Below are 25,780 nucleotides of genomic sequence, written 5' to 3' on the forward strand. Positions count from 1 at the left end.
CATGGAATGTACAGGGCCTTGGCGGCGCACACTATATACGTTATCATGGTTGCTTGAGGCAGGAGCTTCAGAGATGCCTGGTTGGGGAGCAGTATTGATATTATGATGATGCAAGAGCACCATTTGGGTGAGAGCAGGATCTGGAGATACGGTTCGGTGATGCTTGGTAGATGGGACACTTGTTGGTCTCTGTAGGGTTTGGCCCCTTGGGTGGGCAGGGAGGAGTATGTATGGTCATTGCGGATGTATGGCGACAGGCCATTATGGATCGCAGGATCATTGTGCCTGCTAGCAGAGCACAATATGTCATTCTGAGGATGCATGATGAGCTCTTTGGCGTGCTCAATGTCTATGCGCCCAACCATGCTAGTGCCAGAGCAGAGTTTTGGACCCAGGTTACGGATGCATTGCCAGAGGCCGCACATTGGTGTGTCGGGGGTGACTTCAACATGCTTGAGGACCTGGCCGATAGGGTGGGAGGAAGTCATGTTACAGTGCACGGCTCGGAGCTCGCAGTGTGGGAGCGATTTTGCATGACACTGAGGATCACTGATGCATGGCAGCATGAGGCTTTCTCCCGCTCTCAGGACAGTCTTAGTTTCTCTCGGTCGGATCGCCGCGGTAGGGAGGGACTAATCTATCACAGATTGACCGCTTCTATGTGGGCGACAGGTTAGGGGAGCGAGGGGGCTCCGTCGGCATTCTCGTTGGCACCTCTTTTTCAAACCATGCGCCAGTTATTTTGACACTTGAGGAGAGGACACAGGAGACTAGCTTGCAGTTGAGGATCCCAGAGAGGGTACTTATACAGATCCTAGTCTCGCTGAGGACATTGAGAGGATTTGGCATGACAGCAGCCAGAGCTCAGACCAGGATGCAATAGGCCAGTGTGCCCAGGGACTCATCGAGCTCAGCTCTTTTTTGCACGCTGCAGCCTTGACACGGCTGGGAGAGACTCGCGAGCGGGAGCGTCGGTTGAGACGTAGCCTTGCTTCGCTTCAGCGCCTTCAGGAGCAGCAGCCTACATGTGAGTGGGTGGCGTCCCAACTGAGCCAGGCATGCTAGGAGGTTAGAGAGGCAGAGGAGCAGAGACATGAGTTCTACTATCGTCGCCAGGCCTCCCAGTGGACGCAGCTGGGTGATAGAGTGATTGGGGAGTTTTTTGAGATTACTGGTATGTGTAGAGGAGGGTCACAGATCGTATGCGCACAGTTCTGGGTGAGCCTCTTTCAGAGGTTGAGCTTGTTGAGGCCTTGAGGGTCCTTCCGCGCCATAGTTGCCCTGGGGAGGACGGATTGACGCCTGCCTTTTTTATGCGCTACTGGGACCTTTTGGGGCCAGGCCTCCGTAGGGGCTTTCAGTATGTTTTGGACACTAGGGTGATGCCACAGAGCTTTTCAGAGGGCTTGATCTTTGTTATCCCCAAGGGGGAGGGAGTATCAGATGATATTCGGCATTGGAGACCTATTATGATCCCCAATACTGTCTACAAGGTCTTAGCAAAGGCCTTGAGTTTGAGGATCCAGCAGGGGAGTTGATTCATGCTACCCATACAGGATTCGTCAAGGAGCGCAATATCCTTGACAACATTTTCACCTTCTGGGAGGAGGCGACGGCCTGAGCTAGATTTCTCGGTGAGGACCTGGTCGTGATGCTTCTCGATTTTGAGAAGGCATACGATAGAGTCGATTGGGGTTTCTTAGAGGGCACTATGCTTCGCCTGGGCTTTGAGCTAGTTTGGATTCGAGGAGTGGCGGCTCCGTAGGGGCCTTCAGTATGTTTTGGACACTAGGGTGATGCCACAGAGCTTTTCAGAGGGCTTCATCTTTGTTATCCCCAAGGGGGAGGGAGTATCAGATGATATTCGGCATTGGAGACCTATTATGATCCCCAATACTGTCTACAAGGTCTTAGCAAAGGCCTTGAGTTTGAGGATCCAGCAGGGGAGTTGATTCATGCTACCCATACAGGATTCGTCAAGGAGCGCAATATCCTTGACAACATTTTCACCTTCTGGGAGGAGGCGACGGCCTGAGCTAGATTTCTCGGTGAGGACCTGGTCGTGATGCTTCTCGATTTTGAGAAGGCATACGATAGAGTCGATTGGGGTTTCTTAGAGGGCACTATGCTTTGCCTGGGCTTTAGTTTGGATTCGAGGAGTGGCGGCTCTATATTCCACAGCAAGTAGCCAGTGCTGATGGCAGGAGGACAAGCCGAGTTTTGAGTTGACCAGATCAGCCCGTCTCAGGGGTGTCCTCTTACCCCGTTTCTTTTTCTCTTCTTTGCTGAGGCTATGAGCATGTATCTGACAGTAGAGGAGGATGGTTTGAGAGGACTCCAGCTCCCAGTCTGGGGGGAGGACCTCCTCGATGCTGAGTTTGCATGGCCAGGAGGACCTGCTCGATGCTGAGTTTGCATGGCCAGGAGGGCCAATCTTCAGCGGGCAGAGCAGTCGCTTCAGGTTTTTAGTGCAGCTTCGGGAGCATTAATCAATTGGCACAAGAAGACAGTGGCCTTTTGGATCAGTAGTGCTCCCACTCCGGCATGGAGCCCAGACGACCCGAGTTTTAGATGGATTCCTCCTGGCACAGCAGTGCGATATTTGGGATGCCAGATTGGACTAGATTTGTCACCTGAGCAGCAGATTGCCCCGCTTCTTCTGAGCATCCGGAAGAAGCTTTTGTATTGGAGTACAGCTCGGCTATCCTTGACTGGGAGGGTGGTGGTGGCAAATCAGGTGCTTTTAGCGACCATGTGGTACATCACGTCTTGCTGGATCTTCTCGAGCTCTTGCATCAGCCAGGTACAGAGGCTGATCAGGAACTTTCTTTGGTCTGGGCGGGATGGTCAGCCAGCCCGGGCTAAGGTTGCTTGGGCAGTTATTACACTTCCGCTGGCCCAGGGAGGCTTGGGCATTATAGATCCAGTTGATCAGAGTAGAGCCTTATTGGGGAAGCTTATTGTTCGGGGGCTGCTTCCACGCGCTGAGCCTTGGAAAGAGCTTCTTTTTCAGCGGCTGTGCAGGCTCGGACTCCCCCAGCAGGGGGAGCCTTGGAAAGAGCTTCTTTTTCAGCGGCTGTGCAGGCTCGGACTCCCCCAACAGGGGGCACTTGGGCACCAGAGATACGATGGATCTTCATAGAGAGATGAGGAGGACAGGCCTCAGTAGAGGATGGGAGGACAGATTTGCCTTGAGCATCTTGCGAGCTTGGGAGTTGCTGAGACCGGGACTCTCTCAAAGAACTCCTTCTTGTGATGAGGAGCGGGCCAGACAACCGCTCATCTGGAGCTCAGAGCGGTACGCACAGTAGGGTCATATGCTGGGTTCTCGGCCTCGTCTAGCCTGAGGACAATTGGCGACAGGCCTAGCACGTAGTTTTGGAGACTGGCAGGCCTTCTGTAGTCTCCTAGAGGAGATCCAGGTGGAGCGGCTGAGTCACTTTAGAGGGGGGCTGATTATGAGGGATGACAGAGGAGTGGTTCACGCCTCTCGAGCCAGTGGCCCCACAGTGGATGGGAGCCTTTACACAGTTGGAGATCCTGATTGGCTGTCAGAGCTTGCACTGAGGATGGTAGATGCCTCTACTATGAGATCCAGGATGAGGGCAGACTTCAGAGAGTGGAGGCGGAGTCGCCTTTGGTTGTAGAGTGCATCTTTTAGAGGATACGGGTAGTGGGACGGTTGCTTCCCGGAAGTGGCATATTGATCCAGACCCTACAGATGTGGACTCTGATTGGCGCATATGGGCATATGCAGCGTGCCCCTTGGCCGGCTCCAGTAGGACCCTGGCGAGTATGAGTGGCATGATCCTTATGCATTCCCCGAGGAGGCCACAGAGATCACCTTTTTCCAGTACACTGTTCGGTTGGGGAGACATATTTTGACGGATAGGAGGATGGTCTCTCCAGTTGCATCGGAGCATTGGCGGCAAAAGCTACTACAAGGACTCTCACAGGAGTTCCTAGAGGATTTTTGGACCAGTCTCTGGGCTAGTCGATAGGCACGCAGGATCTCGACTTTCCAGTGGGCTGGTCGCCCACACAGGGGCTCTGCAGTTGGCACCTGGCTTGTCTACAGCGGTCTTCCAGCGGCCTGCGTCCGATGCGGCCACCCTTTGGAGACACAGAGACATTGCCTATGGGACTGTCCTCAGATATAACAGATTTGGTTGCGGATGCTGCACATTCTGGCCCCCCTCTTTCCAGAGGGCATGTATACGTGGGGTGCCACTGCTTGGTCGACTTTGTCAGGGGGCCTGCTATGGGCTACGAGACGGAGCAGGACAGCCAGGCCATCAGATTCATTAGGGGCCAGCCTCACCTCGTTCCTTCACCGGATTTCTCGTCCGTTCGGCTGGACACAGGAGAGGGATCTACGATGGGAGCTCCTCAATAGCCTCACCATCTGGTTCACGTGGAGAGCTCGGTGTTTCAGGGCCTTTGAGGGGAGACTGGAGCCACCAGCAGAGACCGTTCGAGGGATTTGGCAGGAGTTGATCCACACCCTACGAGGACAGTATGACCGCATCCAGGGCGACTCGGATGAGGCGATCTTGTGGCGCCAGGCCTTTCATACCACTTGGCACAGCGACCCCTTCTATACCCTACACGACGCGGGTTCCCCCCGCTGGCACTACAGGGGCCACCTGTTTGGCTTTTCCCTCCTCCTATTGTATGATATAGCCCCTCAGTTCTTTGTACTGATTTTTGTATTTTTCGGCACCTAGGGAGAGTCTCCCTAGCTGCCTTGCTTGGATCTCTACTCTGTTTTCTTATGAGCAGGAGAGGGTCATTTGTAGCCCTACGGGAGTTTTTTATATAACTAATGAAAGGATATTTTCTCGAAAAAAAAAGAATGCATTAGATTTATGCTACAACAAAGCCAAAATCTACAAAGAAGAGCTTCCATCTGAACAAGAGTTCTCTGAAATTCAAAAGTGTCTTAAGATATTGGAGCATCAAAATTTATGCTAGATGATGTTAATGGTATTGAAGAGAAGGATACTCATGTAGGAAGTTTGATTGATCTATGGAAAGATAATATATTGGTTTTGATGAAAATACAAAGGTTATATATATATTAGAAAATTTATATTATACATTGTGTTTGTTTTAAGGCTATTATATATGTGGTACTAAATTTGTATGTTTGTTTTGTATCTAAGTGTTAAGTGTGATGATTTTCTTCTTTGAGCAAAAAGAAAGAAAAGGACCACAAAAAATATGTTGCATTAGCGCACTACATGAAGTATATGTATTATTCAAAGTTGTTTATTCTCAATCACAAATATACAACAAAAGACATAGAGCTCGGGATAATGAAACACCGAGCCTTGAACACTTTTGGATTTTCTTCTATGTTACAGGCTTCTAGGGTAGGGTATTTTCTTTCATACACTACATATGCCCTTGCACTTGGAATAGAAGATCCCAAAGAGCTCATTGCCTTTGGTAAGCACTACATGGTGAGGTATAGGGCTAAAGAGGAGGAGGAATAAAGTGAAGTTTCCCATAAAATATGTTCAAGCACAAGCTTTAGGTTCTACAGAACCACAGGCACCTATAGGATTAACCACAAATCTCTACAATGTGCCCTCTTACTCAAAGAGGAATTGGACACTTACAAAGTCTCGCAACCTTTAGACTATAGTAGGATCAATCCACCATTGATTGATACATACTTTTTGTGCCCTCCACTCTGCATGCCTTTGTGTTGCATTTGATTCTTATATGCATCTCTTCTTTTTTCCTTTTGTGGTAGTTGAAATGCTATCATGGGTTTTAGCTTTTGTACTTGGTGTTTAATCCTTAATCATTGTAGAATTCTTCTGTAGAACCATTGAAACAATTCTTTCAAATTGTTTGCTCTAACTTTGCCTCCACCATGTGTGTGCCAAAAATATGCACTCCCTCCTAGCGTGGTAATGGAACTTTTCCATTCCTTGAATTGACCAGATTGTTGGACTTCCATACTCCTTAAAAACCAAGGGAGGTGATTGTAAATAATATGCTTAAAAAATGATAATGCATGTTAACAATTACAAATGTTGTTTTTTATTTTTTTATATTTAAAATTTTAAATAAATGTGTGATATTAAAATCTATCCATGCATCCTTCATGGACTTGCGAAACACTTCTAATGTGACTATAAATTGTTTCAAGTCATTGGACTTCTAATCTTTCTTTTCACAAAAAATGAAAGATCTTGTCAATTGACTTCGACACTTGTTCTTACATTACCACTGTCAGCATAGTCTTTAAGAGCATTATGTAAGGCCTTCCACTTTCTCAAAACAAATAGTAGTTGGGTCCCCTCTTTCTAGGTTTAATGTCCTGATTTGAGATAAATCATCATGCTTTTACACCATTAATGGATGGCTTCAACACCATTTTTGGACTTCTTTACATCTACTCCAATCTTAACCTTTCTTTCGTGTAGGAAAATTTTTGATAGAACTTCTTCCAGTGCTTTGATTTCTTTTTTCCTCTTGCATACAAGCATGATCTTCCATGCAAATCCAATATACAAGGATATAATTTTTTTAATTATTTTGCATAGCGTATGTAGTATGCATATGTGTCCCTCGAGTGTGATAGAAAAATATTGCACCATTTCTTTTTGTATTAATTGCAGTGCTTTGATTTCTTTTTTCCTCTTGCATACAAGCATGATCTTCCATGCAAATCCAATATACAAGGATATAATTTTTTTAATTATTTTGCAAAGCGTATAATGTAGTATGCATATGTGTCCCTCAAGTGTGATAGAAAAATATTGCACCATTTATTTTTGTATTAATCGAAGGTCGAAGAATATGTATGAATCAAGATGTGAATAAATGATAAGGGATGTGAATGGATGTGATGTGATGTAAATCGGGATGTGAATGAACAATAAGGGACGTGAATGAATGTGTTAGTATGTGAATCGAGATGTGAATGAATGAGATATGATGTGGATTGATGTGTGGATAATGTGGGCTGATGTCATACTTCAGTTCATCTAATTTTGATCTATAAATGGCCTTGATGTGAAATGGATGACCAATGAATCCAGTAATTCTTTCATTTAATGTAACGCGTTCTTTTGTAACGCCCTAAGGTTTTGGCAAGATCATTGCTTTGATATTGTTTCCTTTAAGATTTTCGTGTCTAATTTTAAAATTTTATGAGTATCCTTTTATACCAATACCAACATCATCTAAACATTTTTGTATGTCAAGAACAGAGACCTGATTCTGAGTTATAAAGTTGTTCACCGAAATGAGCATACTTCCTTGCATGAGAGAAAGAAGAGAAGAGAAAAGAGACAATGTAAGGGTCAGTTCGAGAACATGCACTTAGCCAATCCTAATGAGGGTTAACTCCTCAATGTGAAGCTGCTAGTAGGGGCTCACTCCACCACCACTTGTGTCACCCAAGGGGAGATTTCCTTGAGCTAGGTAGGGAGAAATGAGAGAAGGATATATAGAGAGCTCAACTCCTAACTTAATGCCTTGGTGTGTGTAAGAGTGAAAGAGAAAGATAGACCAGGAAGAAGAAGAAGAAGCAGGCAAAGCAAAGAGAGTATCACCTACAAGCACACACATACAATCAACCAAGCAAGCATGTATTCACCACCATAGCCACAAGAGAGTGAGTGAGTGAGTGAGTGAGAGAGAGAGAGAGAGAGAAAGACCAAATTGTGATAATGGGATTGTATAACCTTTTCATATTTCATAAGTCACTTATATACATGAGCTCTCTTTTTACAATGGTTGGCCGCCCATTTAACAATTGGGGACCCAAAATTGGTTCTTCTAGCTCTATGTGCACCTAGGCTTATGCTCATGGTGGCCGGCATTACACATGTCGTAACCTCAGTCATCCCATATATATTTTACATGAAGCGCTTAGCGTGGTTTTAAATAAAAATGGATTACATGAAGCGTAACCATGCCTAAAATAATGTGAACCATTGTGGTTAACATACCTCCTCCCTAATTCTGGTCCGTCCTCGGAACTGCCAAGAAGACTCAGCGGTAGTAGAGGGAGTATGTGCGGACAAAATCGTGCCATGATTTGGGATACTGGGGGGATTCATGGAAGGATTTGTAGCTAGTCGAGAATGCAGTCTCCATCATGTCTTCGAAGGTTTAGAGACTCCAACTGGGCATCCACTGGATGCGCTCATCATAGAAGCTAAAAAGCTTCTTAAGAGAGTGAGGCCATTGTTGTGCGGTCGAAGGTGAGGCCTTGGACTCCTTCATGGTAATGGTTCCATTGGGGAAACTCCACCAAAAGGGTGGTGAGTGATGAGGTTAAAGAAGCAGATTGTGGCAACTATGGTAGGATCCATAACCTAATCATATTTGCTAAGTGCATGTTCCTGAACCAACACTTGCATTGTCTCTTTTCTCTTATCGTCTTCCTCTCTCATTGAAGGAAGTATTCTCATTTAGCTGCTCCCCTAATGAGCATACTTCCTTGCATGAGAGAGGAAGAAGAGAGACAATGTAAGGGTTGGTTTCAGGAACATGCCCTTAGCCAACCCTAATGAGGGTTGACTCCTCGATGTGAAGCTGGTAAGGCTCACTCCACCACCCCTTGTGTAACTCAAGTGGAGCTTTCCTTGAGCTAGGTAGGGAGCAATGAGAGAATAAGCGATGGAGAGCTCAACTCCTATCTTAATGCCTTGGTGTGTGCAAGAGAGAGAGAGAGAGAGAGAGAGAGAGAGAGAGAGAGAGAGAGAGAGAGAGAGAGAGAGAGAAAGGAGAAGAAGAAGAGGCTAGCAAAGGGAGAATCACCTAAATGCACACACATATAACCAAGCAAGCAAGCATGCATACACACAAGCTCACCACCATAGCCACAAGAGAGTAAGAGAGGGAGAGAGAGAAAAACTCAATTCTGATCATGGAATTGTATATCCTTTTCATATTTCATAAGTTACTTATATACATGAGCTCTCTTTTTACAATGGTCAGCCACCCATTTAACAATTGGGGGCCCAAAATTGGTTCTTCTAGCTCTATGTGCACCAAGGCTTATGCTTATGGCCATTGTTACATATCGTAAGCTCGGTCATCCCATATATCTTTTACATGAAGCACTTAGTGCAATTTTGCATAAAAATGGATTACATTAAGTGTAACCATGCTTAAAATCATGTTAACCATTGTGGTTAACAAAAGTCTTCAACAATTGTCCTCCTTAATTACCATCATATTCTTTTTTTTTTGCCAAAATTATTTGGCCATGGTAGAAGATAAAAGCATTGAATATTGTTTGGCGGCTCCTATTGGTTACTTGTTTTCCTTTTCAGGATGCAACGACCTGAATTAAACACATTTTGATATTGTTTGGCGGCTCCTATTGGTTACTTGTTTTCCTTTTCAGGATGCAACGACCTGAATTAAACACATTTTGATATTGCTTTAATACCAATATAATGTTTCAAAAAGATGAATAGTTTATAAACAAAGAACTCACTTACCTTGCTACTTGGATTTGTTTTTTCATCCCTCCACTATTTGGATTAAGGTTTTTGATATCCCAACTTTCTCAATCTTATTCTTATGCCAATGCTTGTTGCTTCTTTCAGGTTTGTTCCAACTTTGTTTCAAGTTCCTTAATAGTCTCATCTTGAGATTTGATTCTTTCTATCAGCTTCTCATGGCTTTGATTCAATCTACTATACTACTGATGAAGAACCCTCTGCTCTAACTGTGTTATATAATTGACATATTTATAAACTTGTGCTGATGAACTGAGATCATTACAATGGTGGCCATCTCCTATACATCTTATTAATAAAGTAAGATTTTTGAATGGAGGTGAGCTTAAAGAAAGAGGTCACTTTGGATATAGTTGTCTACTATCACACCATAAATCAATATTCTTTGATCTTGTCTACCTCATATTATCCTTGTCTTTGCTACTTATCTAAATAAGCTTGTTTCTCTCTTACAACAGCTTATACTCATTCTCGAGCAAGCTCAACATGCAAATGATAGACTTTTCGTTTGAGTGACATGGTTGCGTCGAAAAAATTAGATTACTACAACAAAATAACATATATTGTGCAACTAACTAAGCTTAAATAAAGATCCAAAATAAGACATAGTTGATTTAGAGGGAAAGTAATCTAAAAGGGAATTTAAAATTTCATATAATAAGAAGAGGGAGAGTCTGCTTTTCGAATGCAATACATGCATAACAGCGTATTTATTACTAAGGGTGGATAACAAATTATTCTTATGATTAAAAAGTGGAACATTTTTCGCGAAAGTGACATGGCTATGTGAATATTCTCGTTCTTCCATACTCATTTATGAATACTCATTAAATGAAAAGGATGAGTAACTGATTTTGTGTGTGTGTGTGTACTCTCTCAAAACATCAAAATATCATTTTATTCCTTTAAAAAGCTTGGTATTTTATAATTTTTAGTACTCAAAAAATAGAACGACGTGTATTTTCTTACAAGGCCGAGGAATGAGTCTAGATTTTTTCTAATGTAACCAAAACAAGCATCTCCTCTCTATTAGGAAGTGTAAGCTATTTTTCTACATTACTATATGTTTTTTATGCCACATGTAATTTAAACATGATAATTGTTTAACGTTAGTATACACAACCACTTTTTGGATTTGAAATATAATATATACCTATTTGAAACAACTATTTCTCACCAAAACATTATTTAACAAGTCTTGGTGAAGATCAATCTTTGTTAGGGTTTCCTAGTGGATGAAGTCATGGACCCTATTATTCATGTAAGATTCCTCCCTCCAGCTTTTGAGGTGTACAGGTGTAAGAACCTCCCCTTCTGATCTTGTAATCATTCCCCTCTTTGAAATAAAAGAAAGATTCTGTTTTACCCTGTTTTGACCTAGAGAGAGAAAATGTCTAGAGAGAGCTAATCTAAAATTGATATATTTTTGGATATAAAAATCCTCCTAGTGTCTAAAATGGTTTTCCCTGAAACAGAAATTCAAAAAGAACTTTCCAATGTGCAATTGGAATTAATTGAAAATAGGTAAAAAGGACCTTAGCCTAAGGGTCCAGATTTTTAAAAATTTTTGAATTATGCTCCAATTAAGGTTTCTATGGGCCAATTAAGGTTTCTATGGGCAAATAGGATCAATCCAAGTGTGGGGAGGAGATAAATCCAATTTATAAAAGAAAAACCCCTAAAAATGAGTAAATGCTCACATAAGATGAAGAGTTGACTAAGGACAAGGTTTATTAGTAAGAAACTATGAGTATTACTAAAAAAAATGAGATATTTTGGGTATAATGATTCAATTTTGACACCTTGGTAAGGAGAAGGGGGCTCTTCAAGGAGGCACCTATTTCACATGTGTGGTGGAGTTTTAAACTCAAAAATATTGTGATATTTTTATCTCTCCTCTCTCCTAGATCAAACCAAATCAAAAGAGAGCCAAACTAGGTCCAAATCTTGTCCAAATTTAGCCAAACTAAACTTGGAAAATTCTAGAAACTAGTTGGACTTGGTTAGAGGCCTTTCTCACCTATAAATAGATCCTTAGCCCTTTGTAAAAAAAATATGAGAACTATATCATGCCAGTATTATACTGAAATAATGATATTTTCTATTATCCTCTAAAAATCCTCTACAAATTGAAGAGATTGGAGCTTCTCTCTCTCTCTCTCTCTCTCTCTCTCTCTCTCTCTCTCTCTCTCTCTCTCTCTCTCTTCAATCTTCCTTGGAGACTTCATCAACATACCAAACCAATTGATTGGTTGGGGGCCTCTACTTTGATCAAAGAATCCAAGAATCCAGCAATCTAGGAGGTAAAATGTGGTTGGGGGCCTCTACTTTGATCAAAGAATCCAGCAATCTAGGAGGTAAAATGTGGTTTATGGTTTTTTTCTTTAATCTCCAAATGTTTCTCTCTTCTCAATCCCTCTCAAGCTTGATAAGCATTCAATTGAATGGCTTTTTAATACAATTGAAGTTCTTTAATGAATTGTAGTGATAAAACACAAAAATTTTTATTTATGCTTAAATTAAAAGCATGTCTCTCTCTCCCCCAAAGAATGGTCATTCCTATGACCTATTCTATATTCAAATGCAGCTTCTCATGAAGCAATTCTCTAATCTAAAAGTAATTTCTATGCTTGTCAAATTAGAGGCCAAATAAGTGGCTTTTTAATACTTTTATGCTATTTAATTTATGAAAAAATTAAGAATCAAGTCTATAATTAGATATTGATCCAATTAATGGTTATTCTAATCATAGGGATATTACTAAACTTTATGCTTTTAAATTATTGAGAATTATCAGTAATAGCAGCAACGGAGCTATGGTAAAATTTTTGAAAAATTAACACATAAATCATTTTCATTCATAATATGAAAAGAGGACTTCCTACCATATTCTAGGATTAATCATCCTAGATTAATTGAATGATTCTCATTATAATCATGGAAAATTTGATTTTTATGTTTATGCATAAATAGTTAATTAGAAAAAAGAGAAATTTTTAGTAATCCATTTTTATGTTAAAAGAGTAATCCCCATGACAATGGAAATCAATGAAGTAAGAGAAAACTTGGGATGCTAAAATAATGTACATTTTTATGTTAAAAGAGTAATCCCCATGACAATGGAAATCAATGAAGTAAGAGAAAACTTGGGATGCTAAAATAATGTATATTTTATTTAAAAATTAAAGAAAGATTTTAGTTAAATTTATCTTTTTGCATAGATAAGTTTAAATGATGAAAGAGGAGTTTCCACCATATTGGAATTCAAATATTTAAATGAGAAAAGTGTAATAAGTGTGTAAAGGAATTAATGGAGATTTTTACTTAAATTTTAAGAGAAAATTTAGTTAAATTTATCTTTTTATATAGATAAGTTTAAATGATGAAAGAGAAATTCCCACCATATTGGAATTCAAATATTTAAATGAGGAAAGTGTAATTCCTAGCATATTGAAATTAATGAGTATTTTAATTAAATTCAAAGATGGAATATAGATAAATTTATTTTATCTATGAGAAATATTTAAATGTTAAAAGAGGAATTCCTATGACAATTGGAATTCCATCATTTAGATGGGAAAAGAGAAATTCCTAGCATATTGAATTAATAAGTATTTTATTTTAGATGAAATTACTTTATGAGAAATATTTGATGATAAAAGAGGAATACCCATGACATTGGAATGCAATTAATTAAATGCAAAAAGAGGAATTCCCATGGTATTTGGATCCAAGAAATTAAATGAGAAGAAGAGAAATTTTTAGTATAATTCAATTTATTATTAATTATCAAAAGTGAAAATATGGGTAGAATTGATTTCTGTAAATCCCATGAATTCTTTTATTCAAAAGAGGAATATTGAATTTAATTCATTTGAGAAATTAAGAATGAATATGAAAATAGTCGTCGAGAAAAATAACCTTTAATTAGGCCAAGTAATTGGCAGAAATTTAGAAAAAGTCCCATTATCGAGATCAACCTCGAAAAGCTATTAAATGGAAAAAGCATGTGAATGGATGAGATAAGGTGAAAATAGGATGCGATAAGATGTGTATGGGATGTGATAAGATGTAAACGAGATGCTAGGGAAGCATTTTTGACCGTCTTGTGAGTAAGGTCGTGGTGACCTAACTGATAAAGTTGCAACAGCTGACGGAGAGTCAATGGAGGACATCTCCCATAGCAAGGTCGGCCGAGAACTTGACCAACCTCGGTTCAATTTAAATGGTGAGCTTCCGATACGGTGGATGAGGAACCAAGGAAGCGGCCTATGAGTGAAGCGCTAGGTCACCTGTGAAGGATCCTAGAGGGTGCTGACCATACGGTGCTCGGGCTTTGGGTCGTCGAAGATACCCACACGTGCATCGGGGAAGATATTGGAACAAGGAGTAAGAGTTGTTTTCTGAAACCGGGCACGGATCTGGTTGATTGACCTTGCTGGTCCTCAACGGATGAGTCCATGGCTCTTTTATATGGATCTATTGGTTGATCTTGGTGATCTTCAACGGCGATTCCATCTTGATTTTTATAAGTGAATACATTGCCGGTTACTACTATGAGCTAGGAACTATTGAAAAGGCCCCTGAGTGGACAGGTGGTCAGCGTTCTGGTTGCCAATGATGCCATAGATACACCGATGAAGGAATGATTGGAAATAAGGATTTAATCGGAGATTTTGAGGATTATGATCAGTGACACTACGATTTCATTAAATGATTGTTTTAAAGATAGCTGAATCTGAAAAAGGCAATTTCATATTGGTGTGTAAGTGGTGTGACTCGCATTAAATTTGCATGAATATCTGGCTAGGGGACCTGGGAACTCTTTTCCCTAGTACCCGAGACAAAACCTAACCAAATTCCTAATTGGATCCCATCACTATAGTGGTTGGCCGGTTGGCTAACCCATGGGACTGGATGGGGTTAGGATGGACTGATGGATCCGTAAAATAAGACTCAATTTTGTTATAGTACGATAGATGAAGTAAATCTCGGATAGTAATTATTCCATGGAAAAAGAATCAACGGCTGTGCCTCTCGATGGGGAAAAAAGCGTTGGTTTTCATGATCCAAGTGTAAGTTTCTTCCTTTATCTGACCAAGTGACCCACAGGTTCGGTCGGATCAGTTTTGTCAGTAATGACCCTGACTACGTTAGAGTACCAATATCTTGGTGGACTTGCCCGTGCTTTCCGATAGGGGGAAGTTTTTCCAGGTTTGATTTTTGAAGAACCAAGGGATTAGTCTCTTGTCCAGATATCCATGGGGGCGAGGCCCCGAGTGAGGGATCCTGCCCCACGCAAGAAGTGCTACTTCCGCCGCTCCTGGCACCCCCCGAATGCGTTGCGCAGAGGGGCATGGATCTTTCAATTCATGCCCAAAACCCTAAAATAAAACAAAGTAAATATGTCTCCATGGCATATAAGGTTTCTTTTTTCTATCCCATACTACAAAAGGGAACTCTCAGACACACAGAACTTTAAAATGGTAACAAAGTAAGCCACACCATTTGTCTTATATCCTTCTATGTTAACATAAAAGATGTTCACCTCATTGCACACTATGATAGACTTCCTAACAACCTCCCCTATCATGCTGTGCAGTTCATTGCACACCATAATAGACTTCCTAACAACCTCCCCTATCATGCTACATGCCTTATCAATATGCTTAGGGAATTATTTATTAAGTTTTGATCTCTAACTCATAATCTTTCCATTTGTACTTCTTGGACAAATATTAGGGGACAAATATTAGAAGGCACTTGATGTGTTCCCATTCAGGTAGAGGTAGTCTTCTATTTTTATTACTTCTTATATCCAAAAAAACTATTGACTGTAGTTTCTTTTGTTCAACTATGGAAAGTAAGTGTAAGTTTTGCAGAGCAGGTCCTAGTGGCATGCCTATAATGGAACTTCAAACCTCTAAGTATGTGACGTTAAATTGTTGCAAAACAAAACGAAATATTTAAAAACACCTTTTGATGTTATCCTCTACTGTGATATTGAGAAGAAAAAGAATAAGAAGAAGTTCTTCTTTTTCCACAAAAGATACAATAACTAGAAGGTTATGTTTCTCTTGTTTTCCCCTCTTGCTCCTCCTAGAAGAAGAAGAACATTTTCTTCTTCTTTTCTTCTTGAGATCTAAATATAGAACAAGAAGAGAAACACTTCTTTTTATACTTTTTTCTTTTTCCACAAAAGAAGAAGTACAAGAAGATAACACTCTTCTTCTTCTTCTTCTCCTCATCCTCCTCTAAAGAAGAAGAAAACAAAGAAAATGTTAAACGTTTGGCCCAAAAATTTATTTTAAAAAAGCCTTTCATTGTTCCTCATAATAAGCCTTGCTAAATAACATGATTCTGAGGCCTATTTCTAGGCTTATTGCTACAAGGGTAATAAGAGAGCCTCACAATGGTCTCATATGTTGCAACAAGGACTATTTCAAGGGCCCAAAACTAGGGAGGTTCATTGCCAAGCCCAATATTTTGATCCAAAACTATGTAAGACCCAAAGCAAGGGAGGGTTATGCAAGGCCCGATATTTTGATCCAAATTTAGGGAGGGTTATACAAGACCCAAAACTAGGGAGGGTCACTACAAGGCCCAATATTGTTCTCCAAATTTTGTCTAGATCCTTGAATCCCCTTTTCCTCACTATGCCCTTACACTATTGCAGTGTGCAATCTTGCTTGAAGGTATCTCATCTGCTAATGCTTTCCTAGTAGCAACTCTACAACCCTGGTGGGCAACGATGATTCCAAACTTTTTGGTGTCACCCTCTTCAACTTTCTTAGATTGTTAAGATCATCTAGGTCTAGTTGAAAGGTAAGTGGTTTCTTGAGAACTTAGATACAAGTTAGATATCTAGGTGGCTTGCATTTTGGGATCATGAATATGATGGTGTAGACATGTAAGCTTTCCTTAAATTTTACAAATGGAGTAGTGGTAATTTTTCCATTAGTTTGGGAATACCCCAATCAAATGAAGAGACCACCTACAAAGAATCCATGCCAAAAATAGAACACACTCACCACCATCAAAGCATTAGGCAAGAATCCCATAATAAATGTAACTTTGTAGCTGGCCTTTTTAAGTGGGTTTAAAGACCCAACTACTAGATTGCTTTGTCTTCAAGGCAAAGTCTGCATGAGCAGATCTTGGTGAGATCATCAATGCTATCCATGGTCTCACAAATTTGATCGAACTTTTTTAAATACTGAATGAAACCTCCAGCTCCATTAAATTTAGTCATCATCCTTGAGATGTGAATTGGCTTTGTTTTTTCCAAGCCTCTAGGTGTTATGTTTGTGATAAATGTTTATGGTAACTCCCCTTCCCATTTCAAACACCATGCTAAGCATGTCTTTTGTATATTCATGTGGCGGTAGAACGTAAGGGAGTGGTTACACAAAACCCTCTTTTTTAGGGATTTCTTATCCCATGAGGTTGGATGTGTGAGTTCCAATGGTGCTCGTCCGATGTCGGCCTAACTTAGAGGATGGAGATATTATGTGAATTCCCTTTTGAATCCCTTTAGTTTGAGATAGACCCATAAATTGGCTCTTTGCTCTTCCTTCCTCGTCCAAATAGAGCTGAACTCAAGGAAAAAATAGGGGCTAATCTTCACCAATTGGCTATTTTTAGGGTTTTTCCAAAAAACATTTACCTGGCATCTTAAAACATTCGTCCAAATTTTGGCCATTTTGAAGGGTTTTAGAAAATATTCACCCAATTTTGGACATTTTAGGGCATTTTTTTAAAACATTCGCCCAGTTTTCTATAATTTTAGATTTATATAGGAAGAATAATCGCCAACCCACCTACACTTATATATTCATGGAGGTATCTTATTTTTTACCCTTCCAAAACTGGAACATGGTTTTGTGGTGTAGGCGCTTCTATAATGAGCTATTATGGGAGAGTGGGATTCATGCTTGCATTGTGTGCACTTGCAGTTGGCTGTATTAAGGAACACTTATTCCTAATTCTATATTAAAAGAGACATGTCCCGATTGCTGTAACTGTGGTTGTTGAGATGCTTATTAGTTGTGGTCAGCTTGGGATAAAGTAAACCGAGGATCGAAATCAAATGTTTAAAACATTATAGTGTCAGACATGGTTTGACCACTTTTCAGGGAACAAACCTTGAGGTTCCTGGTCATACTCCCTCTCCTTCATTGGAGCTTCGCCCAAAGATAGAGTGCTTTAGTGCTCTTTTCATAAAGTTTATCATGTTATTAGCTGAGCTAATTGATGAATCTGGGGCTCAAAGGACCATGGGAGTTCATGTTTCCAGGAGTTCTTTTGTTCCTCTGCTCATGTCTATGTTTAATTAGCTCATTTTGTCCCAAAGCTCCTTACTTGAGGTGTATCTGAAGGAGTTTTGCCTTCTTAACGAGAGAGATCTATTGAGTGTTGGTCATTTGATGAAGGCATGGATTTGAGAAAATGTGGTTTAATGCACTACAATTGACTATATTGTCGTTTCCAACAATTAGTCCAAATCGAGTTTTGCATCAAGGGTTTCGCTAAGGAGAAACGTTCTCTAGTGCTTCTTGAAGCAAGTTTGAAATTGATTGCAAACACGGTATTCTGCTCAAGCTACAAAAAAACGTTTTTTTTCCATGAGCTTTGAGTTTTTGGGATCTTTTTACTACTTTTTTTTCCCTAGGTTTGCATCTCTAGGTTTACACCTTTAGACTCAACTGTTCATGCTCGTGTATGCAGATTCACTTCTTAAAACTCATGTATCTCATGTGCAATTTCACGTCTGTAGGTGCATGTTTTTTTTTAAAGAACTAAGCTCAAGTAATTTATTTTTATAAAATAAGCCTACCAACTTTTATGAAATAAGCTTATGATAAGGTTAGTGTACAATTATTGGTGGGTAATAATTATACTTTAATGCCCCAATTGTTTTACAAAGGACGAGAATTTTCCTTGAAAATTGTATCTGTTTTATAGAATGAAGTAAGTACGTCCTTATAAGTCTTTAAGGCAGTAATAATAGATTGGTACTATATTAGGTATATGTACATCTAGACTCACGTTTGCATGCTCACGTGTCCGGACTCGGCTAAAATCTCACATCTTTTTTCGCCCAAAGACTGTGAACTCACATTTCCCAACCCGAGAGTTGGTTTAGCTTGGTTTTTGAATTCTTTTGAGATTGTTTTTTTGTTGGATTTGTGTATTTCTAAGCTACTAATTCAAACAATTCATGAATGAAAATTACCATCCCACTCTAGTCCACACCTAATGGAACTTAATGCATATGTTTTCAAAGTGAATTCCACTCCTAATCACAATTGCTAAGCTATTCCTTAGCTCAATGCAACGAAATCTAAGCCTTTTAGGCTCCAAAATAATACAAATCACCAAGAAACTAGGATTTTTCCTTCCAAGATATGAGAATAGACCTCAAAGTCAAAATAAAAAACAAAAACACATCCAAGACTTCAAAACCGTATGTTTTTCAAAGTGTGACACTTTGCAATATCGAGTGATCCCAATAACTTCAAATGGACGGATGTACAAAACTAAGACCTAGGCTAGTCCCAATCGATGACGCCAATTATATTAAGGTCAAGGTAAGGCTGCTTTATCTATCCCAATGCCATCTTACAAAAGATTAGTGCCTGCTCAAGCGGATAAGATGACAAAGCTCTTACAATAAGTTGGGCGGGTGAAACCATGTAAACTACATAGTGGTTAACAAATATGTACCCTATGTTACAAACGTAATTATTCGTATTTATCTCCACGAGTAATGCAAAGGTTGTATCACTTGTAGCAAACCCAATGAAAAGGATGTCTTAAAGTTATGGCTTACAAAGTCGAGCCTTAAAGCTTAGGAACATGAACATACCACAGTTCACATAAAGATATGGGTATGTATAACTATTCAATGTAAAGTCTACTATATAGCTAGTTAACCATGTTTGTGTTCATGTCCCCGCAAGCATAATTGCACCACAAGTTCTACAACTTGTGACAACACAAGTATACAACTTATCTACACTGTAATCTTTAATATTCTCATACTTAGAAAGGATCTTTTCTTTAAAAGAAAATGGTATACAAATTATCTACTCATGAATTGGCTCTCTACAATCACATGCATGTGAAAACCATTGTAAAAAGGTAGCTTTTTCATTGTAGTCGTTAGTAATATAGGCGTCTTTATCATCAAAAACAAGTGTGAAGTTTGTCATGATAGTAAATGGAACACCAGATATAATCTCTTCGTTTTGAGTAGAAAGTTTAACGTCTTTTTGCTCCTGTTCTTGTTTATTGGGAAGTTTTACTTCTTTTTGCCACTATTAGCACTCTTCTCAGCAAGGAACAATGTTCTCCAAATGGACAATCATTTACAAAGTAGATTTCTATCAAACAAAGTCCCAACCAACAAGTTTTGCTTCTATCAACAAATTTCCACCAAATGGGACTGGAAACAATGTTAATCAATATTTTATTTTATCGTGATGTTTTTCTTGTAGAAGAGGCCTTACCCCCACACTGGTAATTATTTCTACCACAATTTGTTTTTCCCAATGGGGCGATACTTATGTCCACAGCTACTTCTCCCAAAGGGGAATGTGCCTCTCTTGGTGGCCTTTCAACCAACTTAGTAGCACTCATCCCATTCCATACTTCTCAAAGCAAACTATGAGTAGGGAAGGAATGCCTTATTCAACAAGCCAATAAATTTTATTGCTCCTTAATAATAGAAAAGTATTCTTCCTGAGCTAAAAATGATTGATCGCACGCATTTTATTCTTTTAAATGCCCAATTGGCTTAGTATTTTTTTTTTGTTTTATGATTTTGTTTAATTCTTTTATCGTTCTAGTACGAAAACATTTTGAGCCTCCAATATAAAAACATAGCAAGATTTCTCTCTTACCAATACTATAAACTAGCCAAACCCACATTTCCACTATTCAATCCAGACAACATCCTTTCACTAAATTTCTACTCCACTCTAACTCTATTTAGTAGCTAGCCCCATGAATGCTAGGCTCCTTGGATTTGGATCTCCAGAAGTGAAATATCCTGCACAACTGAGAAACTCAAGTGCAAAGGCAATTTAAATTCATTGAACTATGCAGTCGACAAGGCTCAAACCTTGTACCTCACGTCTACAGGCCAAGGTGTTACCATTCCCACAAGACTCCGATGGCATGTAGCAAAAAAAATCTTTATTGAGTGTCAAGGCACGAAATGAGCAAAATTAATGACCTCAAAAATATGTGCTATTTAGGTATTGGATTCCTCTATTCGTTTTCCCCTCTAATATTGCAAATAAAGCTACTTGACAAAAAAGGAAAGATCATTTATGTGATGATGAGACTGATAAAAAATTACAGAAGAAACAGGAGTCCTTGTGGATCTTCTCCCTTATTCACCTCCCAACAAATATTAAACCTTCTTCAGTTTCTCTACATGGAAGCTAGGTGGTGACCCATGTTACCATATTACATTCATTTTCTATCAAAAAATGGTTACATTCCACAACCGAGAAGCCTTGACTCCATTAAGCTCTTTAAGAACAACATAACATATGCATGGAATGCTACAAAAACCTGAAAATGCATACCTTATGAACATAACAAATGCATGGCAGTAAGAGGCTTAAATGCCATCTTTATCTCGTGATCAAGTTGAACTTTATCTAAATGGTAAAACCTGCCACAGCTTCTTGTGCTTCAAACTTGCAGCTATTGGCTCTCTAGAGCTAGCCTATGGACATGCACACATACTGTACTGCAATACTGAAACGAAAACCGATAGAACGGCGTCATCCCTGCCAGAGACACCCCACAGCAAGAGCAGCAAAGACTATTATTTGAGGAGCTTGTGCTGACATTGTTCCTGGAGCTCATCTCCGAGCCACTTGACATAGCTAATATCCTCTTTTCAGCTGCACAGGCACGCTTCTCTCGTTCAAGAGCTTCCACTTTCTTTACCGCCTGAAGTGAGGCACCAACATCACTTTCTAGTATAGATGGACACTATACTTAGATTAAAAAACGTAAATAAAGCATTTACAAGTGGCATGTTCATATCATGGAAGCTGCAACAAACCTCTCAAACAACCCAAAAATACATGAGATGTGAGACCATGTGAAACTCCCCCCTCTGATTGTTAAGGAGCCCCCTCCTCTGATTGCTTCTTGGTGTGCGCTAGACAATTTTTTGAAATGTGCTTGGTGGAGTCGTCCCCCCCTGGAGCTATCCTTACCTTCTTTTGCCTGGAATTATCCTTGCCCTTTTGCTGCTGTTGCTATGTCCTTGGCTTAGAATTGTTTCAGGGCTGAAGCATTGTTGCAGACACTCCTTGACTTGTGTGCAGGAACCTGCACGGGCAAGAAGGGCTTCAAGCCATCCACACACGTGCTCACTTCTTCCTACATTGTGAAGCATGAACAAGAGCTTCCTGAATCAATTGACTTCCTCAATTAAGGCAGGGTAGTCAATTATTGACTTGCCCTGCCTTGCAAGAAGTTCTCCCTTTGTTTCTTCAAGCTACAACAGTAGTCCAATGGTGTGATTTCTTTCAAGACTGCCCCGCAACAGGTTTCCAGAGGAGAGTGGAATGCTGTCTGGGTGAGGTGGAAAATTATTTGATCCACTGCAAGAGTGACGGACATTGGGCGGCTTCAAAATCTGCATCATTTGGGCAAGCTCCTGCTTCAATTGCCATGTTGAAGCAGGAGCTGCAATGGGTTGGAGAATGGAAATAGGAAGATGATGAACTAGAACTGGTCGTGGAAGAGTAATCCCAAGAGGGTGAACACCTATGGTGCATCCCAGGTTTTTTGGAATGAGGATCCCCAGCTGATGCTCATGTGAGTAAAAGGGTTGTGATTCGAGACTCAGGTCTTCTAGAATGACGAGTCTGTGAGTGGCTCGGCCGGATGTAGAGTCCGAATCTTCATGTTCCTTTAAAGGAATGATCACAGCTTCATGGAAAGACTGTTGGGTCAGGACTCAGCCCTTAGTAGTCTTCTTTTGCACCGTTACTTCAGCTTAGGATCTCTTTTCTCTCTTTATGCCTACCACTACTAGAGTTATGGAGAAACAGTTTGCAGCTCCAGCCTAGGACTTGGATCTCTTTTCTTCTCTTTATGCCTACCACTACTAGAGTTATGGAGAAACAGTTTGCAGCTCCAGCCGAGGACTTACAGGAGTATCGCTTGTCTTGGATGGAGGACCAATCGGCCAAATTGGCCAACCACTTAGCCTACCAGTCAGTCCTCTCCCAACACTAAGCAACTACTAACGATATATGACGTCTGCTACAGTAAGTACATGCGCAGGCATCTCTGATCATCAAACTACATCACCTGTGCCAGTGGACCAAAGCCCTCACGGAAGAGGCAGTGGAATCTCCCCCGTACCTCATAGAAGGCCCGGCAGCTAAGCATGTAGTGCCTCGTCTTCCACCTATCCTATGGTGCATACTTTGCATATCTGATCAAGGTTGTTAGAGGCGTCAGAGGCGTTTGGTACAAGGCGGGTATGGTACGCGCCTCGAAAGACTCGTATTTTTTAGAGACGTTAGAGGCGTGTTAGAGGCGTCTGTTATATATATATATATATATATATATATATATATATATATATATATATATATATATATATATATATAGTGATAGATAGATATAATATATATGGTGAAAGTTGAGAGAGAGGGAGAGACTAGAGTGTGTATGTATGAGCCTTGAGGGAGGGTGTATATGAGAGGGAGAGAGTGTGTGTGAGAAAGAAAGCTGTATTAAACATCTGCAAAAGGCCAAAATGACCTATGAGGCCAAAATAGTCCATCCTCATCATCTAGATACATCATCAAGATTCAAGGGAACAAAGTAAAATGAAATGAACTGAAATGAACCGGTAGAGTATAGAAAGATCTCCAAAAGTGGGTATAAAAAACATCATCCTCCTAGTGTGTTTGAAGTTTGAAGTTTGAACTTTGGGTCTTGAGACAGGCTTAAGGGAGGGAGGGAGAGAATGAGGGAGAGATAGTGTGTGAGAGGGGCTGCCTTGGGCCCTTAAAGCCCCCGTCTAAAGACTCAAACCAGCAAAATAATAATAATAATAATAATAATAATAAATTGGTGGACACCTCGATCAGGCAGTCGCACGCCTCGAACGCCTCTAACCGTTAGAGGCGCGCCTCGTAACAACTATGTATCTGATCCTCATGTGGGGTATCATCAGCTCTGCCACTCTCGACTCTAAGAACCTGAGCTGGCCAATCACGATACCCATGGCATGCGACATGACATCTTACTTCTGATCATACGTGACATCATCATAACCTGTAGCCTCTCTATGCTCTTCCAAGTAGCCTCACCTAGCCCTCGTCCCCAAAAAACTACACCATACATGGCTGTTGGGCGTATCAAAGTGTCAAAAAGCCAACACTTAGTGCGAGGCTCTTGGAAGTGGGGGCCTGGAAACATTGCCTCTCTAGACGGGCTTGGGAGGTGTGGCATCTGGCTGGTCGATCAGTGGCAACCATGGTCATGCAAAAGCGAGGACCCATAAAGGTCACTCAGTACATACCTCTGGACAATCTCCACAGGGCATCCCTGTACAAGAAGGATAGCCATGATGCAACATCATAAATTGTGCTAAAGATGATGACTTTGGTCTTGCCAAGGTTGACGGTAAGGTTTCTCTCCCAACAAAACCTCTCCAATGCATCCGAGGCTGAATCTAAGATCATGACAATGTCATATGCATACAGCAATATGGGCACCACTACATGAGCAAGCGGTGAGCCTCTGCCTCCAAAGCTGTCCTCTATCTCATCAATGTATATGTCACCGAAGCATCAAACAACAGGTAATATGCACAAACACAACACGCAAAAAATAATAATAAAATAAATGTCACCAAAGCATCAAAATATAGGTTGCTGATATGCAAAAAGCGGGGCGCGCAAAAACCCCCCAAAAAAAGATTTTTTTTGTTTAAAAAAAAAGTGGCATGGCGATGGTGACATGGCACTGACACATGGCAGGAAAGCAATGCAAGGTCACCTTACAAGCTTGGAATGATGCGACTAGCTTTTGGAAAGCAAAAGATTAAAAAGCTTGGCACATACCCCGCTTGGATCTGTCTTCATGCTCTAAGCTATCTAATTGAATTTCTTTTTAGACAGGAACTATCGATTTGCATATATCATTAACCATAGAGTTTAGTGAAAGCAAAAGATTAAAAAGCTTGGCACATACCCCCGCTTGGATCTGTCTTCATGCTCTTAGCTATCTTATTGAATTTCTTTTAAGACGGGAACTATCGATTTGCATATATCATTAACCACAGAGTTTAGTGAATGGCGCTAAATCTTGCCCATGGCTCGCCTTTCTTGCTTCTTTCCCTATGGTATCAGCTCCAACAGCCTCATGCGGCAGCCATTGGTCTAGAACCCCCTGATTCGTTTACCCAGTGGCCACATGTTGGGGGCCCGACCTCATGTGTCATGGGGTGCTTTGAGCATAGAACTAGCCAGGTCCCTTGGAGATTGGATAGCACATAGGCAATTACCCTCGGAGATGCAGGAGAGACCTGTCAGGAGTCCGAGGTAGAGACATGCTCAGCATTGACATCGACTTAGCTATTCCTCAGGAGTGGCTGACTCCTATCCCAGACCCAACTCCCCCCAGTGTGGCTAGGTGTGTTTACCAAATATGATATCCTCATCGCTGTCCATGGTGGAGATGAGGGCAGTGGTCTTGTCACCATTTGGCCACCCGAATGGTTCACTCTTGCTTTCACACTATGTACATATTGTGAAAGCAAGAGTGAACCATTCGGGTGGCCAAATGGTGACAGGTCTACTCACTTTTTCTATTGGATCCCATGGCAAATTGGAGCGATCCGGGCTTCCCTTAGAGGATTTCAGTGGTTGCACCTTGCAGAGGGTGAGGGTGATTGGTTTTCACGCACGGGAGTGGCACATAAACCCATCACCTGTCAAGGTGGCCACGGAGAGATTCTGGCGACTATGGATATGGGAGTGCCGACCTGTCATGCGTCTATAGTGGGACCCCAGAGAGTGGACTTGGCATGACCCCGCTGCTCGGGAGGAGTCTCTGGATGCCCCCTTCTTTGCATATACAACGCGGCTAGGCTGTAGGATCCAGATGCCAGAGATTGATGGCACCTCGCCAGTAGCAGCACATTGGTAGTCACAAGGCCTCTCACAACGTTTCCTCTCAGATTTTTGAAAGAGGCTCTGGGACAGTTTTCGGCCTAGAAAGATCACCCT

At 41.0% G+C, this 25,780-nt stretch overlaps 1 protein-coding gene across 1 annotated transcript in view; it reads right to left on the minus strand.

Moving 5' to 3' along the window:
- Window positions 1-20,809: 20,809 nt before the first annotated feature.
- The window catches only part of LOC147632145 (zinc finger protein-like protein), an 87,238-nt gene continuing 82,267 nt past the window's right edge, over window positions 20,810-25,780 (minus strand). The window contains exon 7 of the mRNA XM_086808779.1: window positions 20,810-21,467. Within this exon, the coding sequence (XP_086664905.1) occupies window positions 21,216-21,467 (252 nt within the window). The 3' untranslated portion in view covers window positions 20,810-21,215. The remainder of the gene's footprint in view (window positions 21,468-25,780) is intronic.

The sequence above is a fragment of the Cibotium barometz genome, chromosome 14 (genome assembly GCF_041138505.1).
Source record: "Cibotium barometz isolate CiBa-2024 chromosome 14, ASM4113850v1, whole genome shotgun sequence".
Classification (NCBI taxonomy): Eukaryota; Viridiplantae; Streptophyta; class Polypodiopsida; order Cyatheales; family Cibotiaceae; genus Cibotium; species Cibotium barometz.